Consider the following 16,244-nt stretch of genomic DNA (forward strand, 5'->3'; position numbering starts at 1 on the left):
AGACGCACAGACGCACAGACGCACACACACGTTGTTGCATTCGACCTCACAGGAAATTTTGAATTCAATTAATCAACAAGAAGCGTTGTTATCATCCCCACTGAGATAAAGGGCGACCACGAGAAACAGGCATTTCAAAGGAATAATTACTCTACAGAAAAATACCTCTGTGTGTGTGTGTGTGTGTGTGTGTGTGTGTGTGTATGTGTGTGTGTGTGTGTGTGTGTGTGTGTGTGAAGGAAAGATTACTGTAGAATATTAATGAATGTTTTGCTGAAGGTATTCATTTTCTTCCTCTTTCTTCTTTGTGTTTGCGAAAATGATTTATCCGTCGTCTGAGCCTCGTCCCGGGTTATGAGGCTGTTCCTGTTGTTTTTTTTAAAATACATATTACTTTATTTATGAGTCACTGCTTAGGCCAACATGAGACAGAGCTGTATCAGGGAGAGCTTATAAAGCAAAAGAAGAAAAATTCAAAGGGTTGCACGCCACTTCCAAGAAACTGATTGTTGTTCCCAAATTAGTCTCGGCTGTGGCGGTATTTTTAGGCACTTGTTGTTATAGTCATAGGCGACTAAATTCAGACTAGTCAACTAGTCTAACAAGACAGAAACACAAGTTATTTAACATGGTTAAAGAAGTGATCACAGTGTCTGCAGGTTAACAAAGTCAAATTGGTTTGCCCAGTGTCGCTAACACAGTGCTAGCACCGTTAGCCTTCGGTCCTCCTTGCAGGTTGAAGTCCACATTCCTGTGCATGCACGCATTGCTCCAGTCCAGTAGATATACCAGTTTAACCTGACACAGCCTACAAACAGCTTCATCTACATTTTATACTGGCAAACTGCTCCGCGCAAAGAGATGCCGTCGGTCCTCTGTGCCGGTTTTACAATCAGTAAATTGTAATTCTGGTGCCAACTAGCGAGGATGTTTAGTCGTTAGTCCGCTTATTGAACACCTCCACAGCTTTTGGTATAGTGAGAGATGCTACTGTTGTAGACTTCAACTGTAACAGTGAAAACGTAGCAGTAGGCCGTTCCCACCGACAATCCAGAGGAAGATATAAGAGCTCAGGAGCTCCCAGGAAAACATGAGGTTAGTAACTAAGATTTAAGCCGTTTTCACATACGCACACTCTTACAGATAATTACAGGAGGACTTCTCCGGAGATTCTCCCGACCTAGTCGTTCACATATGCTCCTCACAGCGGGGGACTTTCCCTGTCAGAGGGGAGGGGGGGGTCGGGGGATTTCCCGAGGTAAGACGTGACGTAAATAAACAACGCGGAAGTAGCGGCCGAAGCAACAGAGTCCGCTACACGACGTTATAATGAGAATATTTGTCTTTATATCAATGTTATGTGTAATCCAATGGAATGACAACATCCACAAAAGAGAGGAGAACAACATGCTGACGAACAGAAAACAGAATGCAGACGTTTAATTACGTCCACGGAGATCGTAGAGGTCGCGGGCAGACACTTTAGGCAGTCACTATATAAACGTCACTCTCTTTCTATTGGCTCGAGTTGAAATCTCCGGAGTATATTCGGCCGCGTTCAGACATCAGCTCACTCGGATATTCTGCGCATAAAATACTAGAGGTCTGGCCGGAGAAACTCTGGGTAAAGTCCGCGCGAAAAATGTGTCTGTTTGTGTTCACACATAACCTCCGGGTAGACAAATCTCCAGAGTTCTTCAGGAGATTTCTGTATGTGTGAAAAGAGTTTTAGAGATAGTGACATGCAGTAATATGATGTTTTGAATTTACCAAGACGGGATGACGGCTGAGCTTACTTACGGCACTTTTTTTAATAAAGCTGGACGAGATGGACTAATGAGATGAGCTCACAAAGCACCATCACGGGAACAAAATATGACATACTGTGTGTTTTAAGGCTGTCTGTTCAAAAGGGAACATGCAGTCAGCTGGACCGGAGTCTTTTAAATTGTGCATCAGAGCCAGGAGTCCCATTTTTAATGTTGAGCCATGATGCAGACGGCATCGCAAAGTATGTACATAAAAAAGAAAAAAAACTTTGACAACCTCTGTGCGAGTATCGATGAAAACATGGTGACTCCTGCAGCTTTGACTCTGATCTCTCCAGAAATAACTGAACATGTGAGCAACCGACAGAAAGAAGCGTGTTCAGAGCACACTGCTCGTCTGATCTGCATCTTCAGGATTCAGCTTTTTGTTTTATTCTTAATCATGCTCACACACACACACACACACACTCACACACATACACACACACACACACACACACACACACACACACACACACACACACACACACACACACACACACACACACACACACACACACACAGAGCTGTTAGACTCATTAGCATTCTGTCTGGATGTATTGTCTTTTCCCCACTGACATTTACATTTAAATTGTTTATCTCTCCGTTTTATGTGTGTGTGTGTGTGTGTGTGTGTGTGTGTGTGTGTGTGTGGCTACGTGTGTGTGTGCGTGTGTGTGGCTACGTGTGTGTGTGTGTGTGTGTGTGTGTGTTGCCAGTAATGAACATGCCTCCACTGGTCCCTGAAGGCAGCCATTACTAACACACACAGAGGATAATGTGGGAGGAGGAGGAGAAGGAGGAGGAGGAAGAAGAAGAAGAGTATTTGTAGCAGCTTTGGGATGCAGGATCTGAAATATTGAGGTCTTGTTTGTGATTTTTTCCGAGGCTTTAAATGAGGCCGGTTTCATGCAAATATAAGACGTTCTTGGTCTTACCGTCAGATATAACTGAATATTTTCCCCTCGTCTTTAGTTGTGTTTTGATCAATTGAAAGCTGTGATGTTTGTACTGGAGTAATGCAGTTCACTTTTTAATCATACAGTAGACTAAACAAATTCACAAAAACACCAGAAGACATAAGAACATTATTATTTAAAAAGAGCCCCCCCCCCCCATCAGGTGTGACATCACCCTGCTTCTCCTCCTACCAACCACACCTACCGCTAAAGACACTGAAGTGAATCCTCCTAAAGCATTATCATAACACCGTGCTATAAGAAATGAAGGTTGTGTCATACTGAATTCATTGATTTCAGTAAATAAGGATTTTGTTTTCCAGCTGAGAAGATACAGGAAGTGTGTGGTGGGAGATAGTGGGGTCGACATGCATCAACCAAAGGGTCGGGGCTGGGACTTGAGTCTGTGATTGATGCATCGAGGACTGTGGCCACTGTGTATTTTCAGCTCCGGCTCTACACAGTGAGCTTAACTGGCAACCCTGAGTTTGAGTTTTTATTATAATAATAATACATTTTATTTAGAAGCGCCTTTCAAGGCACACAAGGACACTGTACAACGATCAACATTTAAAAAAACAACGATGGATAAAATCAGCAGACAAGAAAAGAAATGAAATGTAGGACAGTGGAGAAAATAAAAAACTACAAATCCCACTGTTGCATCCACCAAAGTGCTCTGTGGATGGAGAATTGGTAAGAGGTTGTAAGATGATGCTGGACTTTTAGAGAAAAACATGGCGTCTTTGTTTCTGGATCTTTCAGTGGGAAATAACAGTTACTGCTGCTGCTGATGATGATATTTGGCTCAAATACGATCTGGAGAAGTGTTTCTGTACCATTAAAACAACGTGAGGCAAACTCAAACTCACCACACTAACAACAGGAACAATGCATGATGGGACGATAGAATAAAAGGAAGTGGAAGTGAGGAGGCTGTGAGTCATGTCACCACAACAACAAAGTTTCAAATATTCATCTTTCAGAATGCAAGGAAAGAAGGGGATGAGGATTTTCTGCTCGGCTGTCAGACTCGTCGCTGTCTTCACCGCGGAAAAGAAAAGTCAGCTCGTGTAATCAGACAAACAAAGACGACTTAGAGATTCAGAGAAATGTGTGCGGCGGGTGAGATTAAATAATCTGACTACAGTTTCTCTCTCCATGGTGCTGACGACCGTTAAAAGAGAATACACAACCTACATTCGTTTGTCAAGATGGAGTGAGCCTCATGAAATCATATTTAGGTGTGTGTGTGTGTGTGTGTGTGTGTGTGTGTGTGTGTGTGTGTGTGTGTGTGTGTGTGTGTGTGTGTGTGTGTGTGTGTGTGTGTGTGTGTGTGTGTGTGTGTGTGTGTGTGTGTGTGTGTGTGTGTGTGTGTGTGTGTGTGTGTGTGTGTGTGTGTGTGTGTGTGTGTGTGTGTGTGTGTGTGTGGAGGGCTGCTGATTGGTTGGCGCTCTTCATCTGGCTGCTTTTTGTCTATAGGCATGCTGCCCTGCACAACAATTACGCTCCCATGCATGAAGATTTTGTGTGTGTGTGTGTGTGTGTGTGTGTGTGTGTGTGTGTGTGTGTGTGTGTGTGTGTGTGTGTGTGTGTGTGTGTGTGTGTGTGTGTGTGTGTGTGTGTGTGTGTGTGTGTGTGTGTGTGTGTGTGTGTGAGAGAAAGAGGGGGGGGGGGGGCATGAGGAGAATGGAGGGGGGAATCCAGATGTTGGGTTCATTCTCATTCTACCCCATCCCATTTATTTTAATCCATCTTCCTCCCCCACAGCATCGTACTGCATGCCATCTGTAGACACACACACACACACACACACACACACACACACACACACACACACACACACACACACACACACACACACACACACACACACATTGCCTCGAGCTCAGCCAGGTGGCTGGGTGGCCTCAAATGTGTCCTGGTGCACCTCTGGCTCCGTGTTGATTGGAGTGAAAGCAGCTCGTATGAAATTAAGCAGAGCTGCTGTTAAAGTGGGTCACTGTGTGTGTGTGTGTGTGTGTGTGTGTGTGTGTGTGTGTGTGTGTGTGTGTGTGTGTGTGTGTGTGTGTGTGTGTGTGTGTGTGTGTGTGTGTGTGTGTGTGTGTGTGTGTGTGTGTGTGTGTCTGAGAGGATTTCAGTACTGTAGTTCTTCCTTGTTCTTCAGCTGTGGAGTCTTTTTTCTCAAATTTGATGTAAAGTATTGTACATGTGGCGAGCTGTCAGCGGTGTGGGAGGATTTAAAGAGGATTTTTCGGCCGTTACAACCAAAAAAAAAAATCTTTCTGTAAATTTAGACTTAAACAAAAAACGTTTTTAGTTTCAGGTCACTGCTTTGTGGTGTGTTTTACTGATGCTGACCCAATAAGAAGACAGCGCTGACAAAAACTGCATCACGTCTGCTTGTTATATTAATAATCTGTCCGTTTACATTTTGAGTTGGAAACACGTTCACATTCTTCAGGCAGCATTTCAAAAAAATTATCTTTTTGGCTTTTCATGCCTTTTATTGAAAGGACAGGGTTGTGAGGGGCCTTCCACTTTAGGGCTTTAACGTTTAAACATAGTACGACCCGACTGATATGGTATCGATATCGATATCGATACAAGAAAGAGCAAAAATCTGATACCGATAAATCGTCTGATATCTCGCTTTAATCCGTGTTCGATCTTTAGAGATAGATAAAAAAACATTTATTGCGTTGATCCCTCAAATGCAGTTATCAAACTCTTTTAGAAAAGATTTACAACAAAGACAGGATGCTCACTCAACTGGAAAATAACTGAGCATGTACGTGCGTCACAGCTCGACTCTCTGGAGAGTGCTGACGCTTGTTGTAATCCATGTAGCGCCCTCTGCTGGTGACAGAACTGCTAGTGTAATACAATGAACCTCAAATAAAATGCTGTTTGACTAATGAATAAATCTACTAATTTTGCATGTCTGCGATTAAATTAGCCGATACTGATTGTCACTTGATGTTCTAATATCGGCTGATATTATCGGTCAAGCTCTAGTAGTTCACGCACATGTGAAGCAATGAGCTAAACCATGATGGCGCCCTTCAGGCAGTGTTTCCATTCAAAGTGCCGATGCTGATATAGTTATCACCATTCCAAAATATCAACCTTTGAAACCACATTATATAAAAAACTTTTGACACCAAGGCATTAAAAATCAAAGACCGAGGCACCCTTTAGGAAATGTCTTGTTTTTAATTACCGACGTGTCCACAGCGCTGCTACAGAATGAAAAAAGTCACCGAGCAGTGAACACACACCGACTCATTTGAAACACCGTCAATCTGGGAAGTCATCAGCAATCATCGTCTGTCATCGCCTGATTGACGTTTATTCGCCTCTGGGAACAGATGGCAGTTTCTCATTAAGTCGTGGTGAAGCCAGCGGTTAGCATAAATGAGTTCCAGGCGAGACTTTTCTTTTTTCCGTCTGCAGCAAACATCGTCGCTTCTCTGGCCGTTATGTCCCAGAGTAGCGCTCGTTCATAAAGTGTGTGTCTGTTCAGGAGTAGATGATAACTTTTATAGCTTCAGCCGTATGAGCCCACTTCTGATTTACCTGCAACTAACTGGCATTAAGTCAGCCCAAAATAACAACTTTTAAGAATGTTTGTTTTTATGAATGGAGATCTGATTGATCATTTCTGAAGCTTCTCAAGTAGTTAGAGAAACATGGTGAAGAGTATTTTACATAATATGTGACCTTTAACTACTTAAAGGAATAAGAATCTCTATTTACAGATCCTACGTGGAAATGTAGATTCTGTACTCGGGTCTGGACTCTCAGCATAAAAGCATTCATTCTTTTTGAAGTACATTTGTAGTCTGAGCTTAATTGACCAATTACGTTTCAGCAGGCTTTGGTGTGTGGACGGCAGACGGAGCGCTATCCATGCTAATGACACACCAGCTCCTATCAGCTGTATTCAAATGATGATTTATTTGTCTCAATAAATGGATATCTACTTTTTAAAGTGAAGCTAAGAATCAGTTACAGATCAAACATGTCGACCAGATTCAGCCACAAATCAGCCTGACTCTGCGTGGAGAAAGAAAACCAGCATGTAGATTCCCTGACTCTAACATGTGTCTCTAGTCCGTCTACAAACCCCACAATGATGAGAAAAGTCCATCCTCTCCGTCTTTCGCCTGCTCCACTTTTCAGAAAATGTGTGCTCAAACAGGCCGTTTGGAGATTTTCCCTTCATGACATCACAAAGGGCAGTAGCCCCTCCCCCAGGTGGGTGACACTCCCACAGCTAGGTGTTTGTTCTGCCCTCTGAGTCTGCCTTCTCACCGTAAACAATAGGACATGGAGCGAGAAAGACAGAGTACACCCGAGCCCTTCCAGAGAGGGGGCGTGGTCAGACACAGCTCATTTACATATTTAAAGGTACAGACACAGAAACAGCCTGTTCTGAGCAGGTCTGAAATAGAGGGGTTTATGATCAAATACAGGATCAGAGTGGATTTAGAACAAGAAACTTCACAGACATGTTTTGAGGAGCTCTGAGAATTATTTAAACTGATTGAAAAGGAGGAGAATATGTGACCTTTAACATTTTATCATGGTGCTAATATTTTGATATAAATAACATACCTTACCAACTTACCATAATTTACTCTTTTTATCTGATGTTGACTTCTGTCTCTCGCTCTCTTGCAGCCAAACATGACGTGAGCGGAAACAGAACTGTTCCTCCTTTTCCTGAAGGGACAGAAATGGTCATGTTCGGTAAGTGTTTGTTCATATTCCTTTTTATTGCTTTTTAAAAAAAGTATTTGACACTATATACGTTATATACGTTACATTGTCGATGTTTGCTTCTATCTCATGATTTGAATACTATCTGATAACAAATTACTAGACTGTATGTTGCCCTGAGTTTAGATGTATTGGTCAGCCATCCATCAACTTACATCGCACGAGATCCTCATTATTTAGAATAAACAGGGCTCCACAGGAAGTGCTGCCAGTGACGTGTATTTTGAGAAAAATGCAGCCAACCCTTTGCCTTTAGTAGCCGGATAAGTAGCTTTCTGTTTTGTGTTTTTCTTTTACACTGACAGTTCCCTTATATCAATAATATAAACACTTGAATCAACTTTTATCTAAATGTACACTTAAATAAATAATATTAGCAAACTAAACTTTGGCCTGTGGCGCTCTCCATGGTGCTGAAATATCTCTGCAATGCTGCCATATGACTTCTGAGGGGAAAAATATTTCTTCACAAGTGGAAAAACATGACTCATATAATAGTATATGCAGCAGCTAGGGGTGGAAATCACCCGAGGCACCACGATATGACATTATCACCATTTTAAACATTTTGCGATATGCTGTGAATTGCGAGATAAATAACTTAAATAAATAACTAACTGCTTATTATGTCCACAAAATTAAACTAAATCTGTTTTATCAAATAAGAAAACATTCTCAGTCTATTCATCTCCCTTCAATGTTTTTATTTCTAACCAAGGGGAGTCAATCACTCTAATAAAAGTAAAACCCTGTAAAAAACTGCATGCACCTCACAAATCTGATCTGTTTGGTATTTCAGTCTAATCCAATTTAACTGGACACGAACATGTACGGACGACTGAACAACTGCAGGATTTTTTAACAATGCAACTTGTTAAACGCAATATGAATTCACAGACTGGGACTCCAATATTACGCCGACAGAATCCAAAAAAAGAATGTACAAAGATGTGATGACGGCTGAGCTCGGTTAGGGCCCGGAAAAAAAAAGCCGTCTGAACAGAGAGCTATGTATGTCAAAGAAAGAGGGCCAATCAATATTAGTGAGACACTTTAAAGAGCGGTTTCTCTGCATATCTGCATTAAAAGAAATCCCTGAAACCATTAACTGATAGATCTTAAACAGCTGCTGGTTAATCTCATCTCATGTTCATCACTCTCTGTTGTTTCTGTTTGTAGGTATGGGCTGTTTCTGGGGAGCAGAGAGGAAGTTTTGGAGACAGAAGGGGGTTTATTCCACTCAAGTGGGATACGCAGGCGGATACACAGTAAACCCCACCTACAGGGAAGTCTGCACAGGTAGCTTTTGCATACCCATACACACACACACACACACACACACACACACACACACACACTCACACTCACACACTGGGCAACGTGTTGTCTTCTGAGAGTTAATAGATTGTGGAAAACAGACTCACATAAACAGAAGAGTTGAATAATTTCCCTCCGGTCCTATTATACTGGGGCATGGATAAGGGTGCTATTGATGCCTGACCGCTCTGAGCAGGCTGTGTGTGCGTGTGTGTGTGTGTGTGTGTGTGTGTGTGTGTGTGTGTGTGTGTGTGTGTGTGTGTGTGCGTGTGTGTGTGTGTATGTGTGTGTGTTTGTGTGTGTGTGTGTTTGTGTATTTCTTTGTAATGTGTGTCCAGACCTCCCGTTGATTCCCTCATCCAGCCAGTACAGAGTGAATCCATGATTACACCTGCATCACCACCTGTCTCGTTTACTCTCTAACTTCATTTTAGTATGAGCTTAAATAACTGTCAAACATTTTGAAGGTATGGTTTGATCTATTTTTAATTTCACAAAAAAGGCGGAGCGCTGTGCTTTTTTCCCCCCGGACGGCTGCCTGCTGCTTTGCACCTTGCAAAAAGCTAAAGACCCAACTCCTTCATGTATACCTACGACCTTAATGATATTATTGATGACGATGATGATGGTTTTGTTGTTGATAAAGGCGATTTTAAGGATGGTTTTGATGCTGATTAAAACTCTCAAGAGCAGCCGTCAATGTTGTGCTTTGCCTCTGGTCACTTCCTGTCAGCACCTCTGGTCACTTCCTGTCAGCACCTGTGTGTCCGTTCAGACTTAAAGCTTATTGTTTCCACTTCCTGACGTTGTTTCCTCCTCTCTAGATCCTTACCTATGTCGTACTTACTGTCTTATGTACGTCGCTTTGGAGGAAAGTTTCTGCTAAATGAATTGTAGAAATTCTGTCTTTAACTTGATTATCCTGGTGTGAACTGTTGGATATGGTTTGAAATTAATGTTTTATTTTGGCGGAGTACGGAGAAACAACAACTCTTGAAACCTTTCCATCTTTAAGAGAGAAAAACAAGATTGATCTGCATATTCATTGTTGATAAATATTTACGCTCAGATCAGTGTGGGGTTTTGAAATGTGCTGATTCAATTTGCATATTTTTTTCTTTTTCCTCTATGACTGGAGTTTAAAAAAAAAAAAAAAACACTCCCACAGTCTTCATTCGATTCTCCGTCGTAGTTCTTGTTTATTCATTGTTGTTTTTGTTTTTTTGTTGTCGGAGCCTTCGTCCTCGACAATCAGTGTTTTATTCTTCAGTGTTAAGGGCTCAAAAAATGTACAAAACAAAAACTGTGGTTGTGTTTGCTCACAGAACATCTGGTGTATGACTCACATTAAAACACAGAACTCCAACAACATGAACAAAAAAAAACCTAAGAAAGAAAGAAACATTACAAATAACAACACAAGACTTAATTCCACCACCAGGGGGCTCTCAATCAAAACAACAAGTTAGATGACGTCGAGGCTGGCGGGGAATCATGGGAGTGATTCTCTCTGCTCCTCCACCCCCACAGACGATGTATCCCAGTATAATTTCCATGACGTTACCACAGCAGCACACACAGCAACAGTACGGCAGCTTCCAGTAGCAGCTCCTTATGTAGCGGTCTTAGCTGACGTGATTGACAGGTGGGCGCGATGTAATGGTTTGTCAGGAGGCTTAAAACCCGCCTCAGCTCCAGCTCAACTGGTTCCGAAGACTGATCAGCATCAACGCTTCTCTATTCATTTCCTTTGGAGAGGCAGAGAGGAAGTCGCGCAGTGCATGTTGGGATCTTTGCGGCGAGTTTTGGAAGGGGCTCCGGTGCGCTCGCCGGGCAGGAATAGACCAGAGCTCCATTCTAAGCCGCGCGTTTTAACCAATCAGGTGCATTCATTGAGGCTGCGTCACCTATTGCAGCGAAAATCTTGGCGATCAAGAGTGGAGGCGAAAAATCGGAACGAGCCCACTTTTCAGACGCCCGTCAAGCGGCGAGTTAAGTGCTCCGGGCGCCATCCCGGCCGTCCTCGTCTGAAGCAGTGGAGCTGTAACGTCAGCCTGTCTTAAGGTGGACTGAAAGTTTGGCTGAGACAGGATTTCCAGCACACAAAACGTGTGTCTGTAGTGCGAAGTGACCCAAAATCTACAAGAAAAAGAACTGCTTGCTCGAATTTGCATTCGACCGTTATCTCTCGTAATGTTCCTAATGTTCTGTTTTTAACTGTGTGTAGCTCTTTGTATGAATGGTGCTTTATGAATAAACTTGCCATCCTTTGAAAAATCTCCGTTGAGGAGGAAGATATTTAACATCGTCCTCAAACAGGATCTGATGATGTAACCTCCTCTGTAACGATACTTTGAGAACCATCCACTGTCTTTGCCCTCAGTGCATCATGGGATTCCTCATGGCTTCGTGGTCAACTATCAAACCCAATGTGAATAATGTAAATATCAGATACTTGTACGGTTAAATGTACATTACGTGGGCAGCAGATCTCTTTAGCTTCATTCCAAACCACTTCTTTATTTCCCGTCTCGTCCGAGATGAATTTATTCCTGCGAGATTGGCCCGGCGAGGCGTTAATTTAATATCGACCGCTGCTTTGTCTCTGTTCACCAATATCCAGCGTAGGAATCCATAACTCCTGATATTAAAAAAGTAATAAGGCTCAGAGAGAGACACAGAGAGAGAGATAGGAGTGGAGGTGGAATGAGAGATGGGAGGAAGATGAGGTGCAGTGTAATGGGTCACACTCATTACCACCACACCAGCTGCTATCTCTCCGTCTGAAGGAAGCATCGTTTGTTATGCCTGAACGTTGTTATCAGCTTTGGACTAATGGCAGCTTCTCAAGGACAAAACCGGAATTTTCTTCCTCTTATTTGTTAATTCAATAATTTTAGAGAAACTTTGTAACGTGTTTGTCTGCGACTGTTGAAAACCCAACAAATGGAGGTAACACGCTGATGAACGAGAGTGAAAGAGTCTGGCAGCTCCTGGTTGGACTTCGTCTTCCAGTAACGGCTTAAAACGTGGGACATTTATAGTCCTGACCTTGAAAACGGCGATGGAAAGAATATTCTCAACTTTAGTATTTGCCATTTCTGGGGCATTAAAAATTGGTCCAATGTGACTGGTATCGCCCGTTTTCATTACAGAACCAATACAGTTCAGTGTTTTCAGAGTCCAGAGCACAAAAACGCCCGAGTCGACTCTCACAGACCTCTTACTTAAAAACAGTTCAACTGGGGCGCCGATGGCCTAGCGGTTGGGTCACACCCCATGTACAGAGGCTATAGTCCTCAAAGCAGGCGGTCCAGGTTCAAGTTTGACCTGAGGCTCCTTCCCTTCATGTCATACCTGCTCTACTTCCTGTTGTCCTACTCTTATCCACTTTCCTTTCAAATAAATGAAAAACAAAATTCATCTTGAAAAAACACATACAGTTCAACTTTTGGATTACTGCCCAACCCGTCGTCAATGTCACTTTTATGTCACCAACCAATCAAATCAAGAAGGTGGGACTTTCTTCTGATATCAACTTTGTCAAGAGCAATGGTGGAGGGGAGAAACTAATCCGGAGGGAAACATTTCCAGGTCTAGAGCTGCTGTTAATGCTAGGTCACAATTCATTGAGATAATTGTGATGGTTTTCTCATGATCACGATCAGGTCACTTAAAGCGCCGTCTACTGTGCTTTTTTGACTGTTTATATGGTGGCCGACTTACACGATCCAACGGCCAAAAGATTTTCCTGTTGGAGAAATGTGAATTCAAAATTGCATGCAAAATCTCAAAGCATTACACCAACTAGAACGTGTAGCAAATGATAAAAAATATGGCCGACTAAACAGATGTTGAGCAGATAAAGTTCCATCAAATCAGAGTCCAAAGCTGTGTGTGTTTTTTTTTTCACTTTACTTCGGCGGAGTCTATTTTTCATTTGTCTCCTTATCAGTAAATTCAGTCCCCGATCTCCCTCTCTCTCTCTCTCTCCCTTTGAAATAAAACCTTTTCCACTTAGCGCCACCTACAGGTCTGGAGGTCTCCTGTTGTGATTATTTGGTATGCAGCCTTTTCTCTTGTTTTCTGGGTTTTTCGACTTGACCTTTATTTGGCTTTGCATGAATGAACGAATGGGAGTGAATTTGACACATCCGTTGAACTTTGCAGCATATGCATTCCCTGTCTCGTGGTTTTTGTATTTTCAGGTCAGACAGGTCACACTGAAGTGGTGAGGGTCGTCTTCCATCCAGAGAAGATCAGCTTTGCCAACCTGCTCAAAGTTTTCTGGGAAAGTCACAACCCGACTCAAGGTAAAACCTCAGCCACACACACAAGCAGAAAGTTTTATATTAAACCAGACAGAATGGAAAGTATGTCTAATTTGTTGACATTTGAACAGGCTAATTATGACATTTTAAAATGTACTTTCAAGGGGCTTACATTAAGTTAAAGGTTCAGTGGCTTTTCAAAGTCACTGGCCTGACCTTTGTAACGAGTTGCCCAGGAGCATTGACTCTGGTTTACTCTCAAATAAAGAAAATGTACCTATCTGATGAATGCATCTAACTGCGTCCCTGAGTGGGCGGGGCTATCTCTCTTCCTCTTCACGAGATGGCAGGGCGCTAAACAGCTTGTTCTGTCAATCACTCGATAGTTCCCTGATATGAAGTTCCCCCATGAATTTCACAAGACTGCTTCAAGCCGATGAAATATTTTACATCGGCTCGCTTCTGTCAGGAGAGTTTCCCTCCACTGGCAGCCCTGCAGCGTTCTGGCCCCATGTTAGGCTTCAAGAGAGAGCTGGCCAGTAGAAGGAAAGTGGGCATGTGAGGGGAGGGGGGGGGGGGGCTTAAAGAGACAGCAGCTGAAACTTACCGTTCAGGCAGACGCTGAAATCAGGGTTTTTACTGACACCAGTATCAGATAAAAAGGAGTTTTGTGAGCTGTAAAGCTACTCTTTAGGTTTCACAGACTGGAAACATGAAAGGTGAAAATTTGTATAATATGGGACCTTTAAAGTATGCTTGAAAGCTAATGTCAGCTAGCACAGCTGAGGCCTTCTTTATTCCATCGTTGGTGTTTGTCATGACCCAAAATGTGAGCTTTAGACCCTGTAAGCTGTACTGGATCAGGAAGCGTCAGCATCCAAAGAGCAATACCAGAAGGTACACACAAATCTATTGATCAATCAGCCTTTACTCCTCCTCCATCATCTCTGTACGTATGTCTCTACTCACTCTCTATTCTTTCTCTTCTTTGTTACTTCCTTTTTTTCCCCCATTTTATTGACTCAATTTCCCAGCATGCCCCTCTTCCGTCCTTCCCCCCCCTTTTTGCGAAAGAGTCTCAGAAATACAAACGGAGGCCTCTTTGACGACCACAAACACATGAACACAGAAATAAATCTGTCTGTGTGTGCATGTTGCATTTGCCATACATGTCCATATGCTCTTAAATTCAACCCCACCCCCAACACACACACACTCACACACACACACACTCACTCATACACACATGCACACCAACTCCCTCTGTTGAACTCTCTCCTGCTGAGACTTCTGCACCACTATCCCACCAACAGGGCTTGTTGCCTTGGAAACCGATGTGGAGGAGGTTGTACTCTATTGTACTCTTTCCTTTCTCTTTTCTGTTCTAGTGTAATCTGCTCTTAATTCAAATGTCCCTTTGCTCTTATTTTTTTCCACTTCTCCATCCTGTCCCTCTAAAAAACATCCTTTGTCTTAACAAAGTCTCTCCGCTCTTTGTTTTTACTCTCTCGACCTCCATCGCTGCCGTAGTCCAGCCCCACATGAACAAATCGAAAAAAACTGTATTCATGATGTGACAGAAACACGAGCTCATGTGGTTCCTGGGTTCAAGTATTTTAATGGGTTTGGGGGGAGCATGAATTCAGTTTTCTGTAGACAGTGTTGGTAACTAAGAGGTGGTGAACACTTCAGTTGTGCTTTTATTCTGAATCAAAAGCCGCAAAAACGATTTGGTTAAACTTAGCATATTCTCCTTTTGAACCAGTTTAAACAAGTCTCAGAGCTTCTCAAAACATGTGTGTGAAGTGTCTTGTTCTAAATCCACTCTGATCCTGTATTTGATCATGTCTATAAGCCCCTCTATTTCAGCCCTGCTCAGAACAGGCTGTTTCTGTGTCTGTACCTTTAAATATGTAAATGAGCTGTGTCTGACCACGCCCCCTCTCTGGAAGGGCTTGGGTGTACTCTGTCTTTCTCGCTCCATGTCCTATTGTTTACGGTGAGAAGGCAGACTCAGAGGGCAGAACAAACACCTAGCTGTGGGAGTGTCACCCACCTGGGGGAGGGGCTACTGCCCTTTGTGATGTCATGAAGGGAAAATCTCCAAAACGGCCTGTTTGAGCACACATTTTCTGAAAAGTGGAACAACCCTAACCAAAAGTTTAAACTGCTAAGATGACTGTAACAAGACATTTCAAAATCTAAACCACATTTCTACTTAAACACCTTCATGGCCTCGAGAGGATTTGCCCGTTTATTAACACAAACAGATCGACTGGGGATCTTCTTCAGGGTCGAACGCTGTGGATGTCTTTGGATGACGCCCAATAGTTTTCCCATCAGGCTCATCAAAAACATGAAATCAAATGTTATTTCACTGCGTCTTCGTTTCATTTTTCTCCTCTCCAGTTTGGGAAAATTGAGATGAAAGCTTCTAAATACAGTAATCATGAGCCCAAACACTTTGACGTCTGAAGTGATTGTAGATGTTTATTGGTTTGTGGAGACAAGAGGACTGAACACGACTGTGCTGCTATTTGTAAGTAGTTGAACTCACAGGGTGTGAGCTTCTTCTCTTTTAAAGATTAACATCAAATCAAAACACTTCTGGAAGATTGAGTGCAGATTTCCATCGTCACCAGAGAATCAGCAGACGTGGTTTAAGGTTTTTTCTTTCTAACATTTTTCCACAACTTTGTCGAATATTTCAGCGGCGGTGTGTTTGCATTCAAAGAGAACGTCAGGATAGGATTTGACACTAATTGCAGGGGGGGGGGGGGGGGGGGCGGCGGCGGTGCAGAATGCTTTAGTGTCAACTTGTGCATACAAAAACACAGAGACGCACTCTCCCTCAGACAAGGTTACTGCATTCATCGTCCATTAGCTTGCAGCAAACACACATTAAGTATCTCTATATGAGACGTTTGCAGCAATAAACACAAATGGTCCTGCTGTGAAAATTGCATGAATGATGATGGGAAGCGAGAGATTTCCTTACGCTCTGTCTGAACACACCTTTAAATGAACGTTTAAAGACACCTTATAATGTCACACAGATGAAGGTGACAGACTTCAACGTCAGGGAAAATCTCCAAACGGCCTGT

The 16,244-nt window shown here is 42.8% G+C and overlaps 1 protein-coding gene across 1 annotated transcript in view; it reads left to right on the plus strand.

Moving 5' to 3' along the window:
• msraa (methionine sulfoxide reductase Aa) overlaps window positions 1-16,244 on the plus strand; it is a 35,745-nt gene that overhangs the window by 12,102 nt on the left and 7,399 nt on the right. Inside the window, exons 2-5 of the mRNA XM_061051571.1 lie at window positions 7,454-7,522; window positions 8,732-8,851; window positions 13,078-13,242; window positions 13,991-14,037. Of these exons, the coding sequence (XP_060907554.1) occupies window positions 7,454-7,522; window positions 8,732-8,851; window positions 13,078-13,242; window positions 13,991-14,037 (401 nt within the window). The remainder of the gene's footprint in view (window positions 1-7,453; window positions 7,523-8,731; window positions 8,852-13,077; window positions 13,243-13,990; window positions 14,038-16,244) is intronic.

This window comes from Labrus mixtus, chromosome 12 (genome assembly GCF_963584025.1).
Source record: "Labrus mixtus chromosome 12, fLabMix1.1, whole genome shotgun sequence".
Taxonomy (NCBI): domain Eukaryota; kingdom Metazoa; phylum Chordata; class Actinopteri; order Labriformes; family Labridae; genus Labrus; species Labrus mixtus.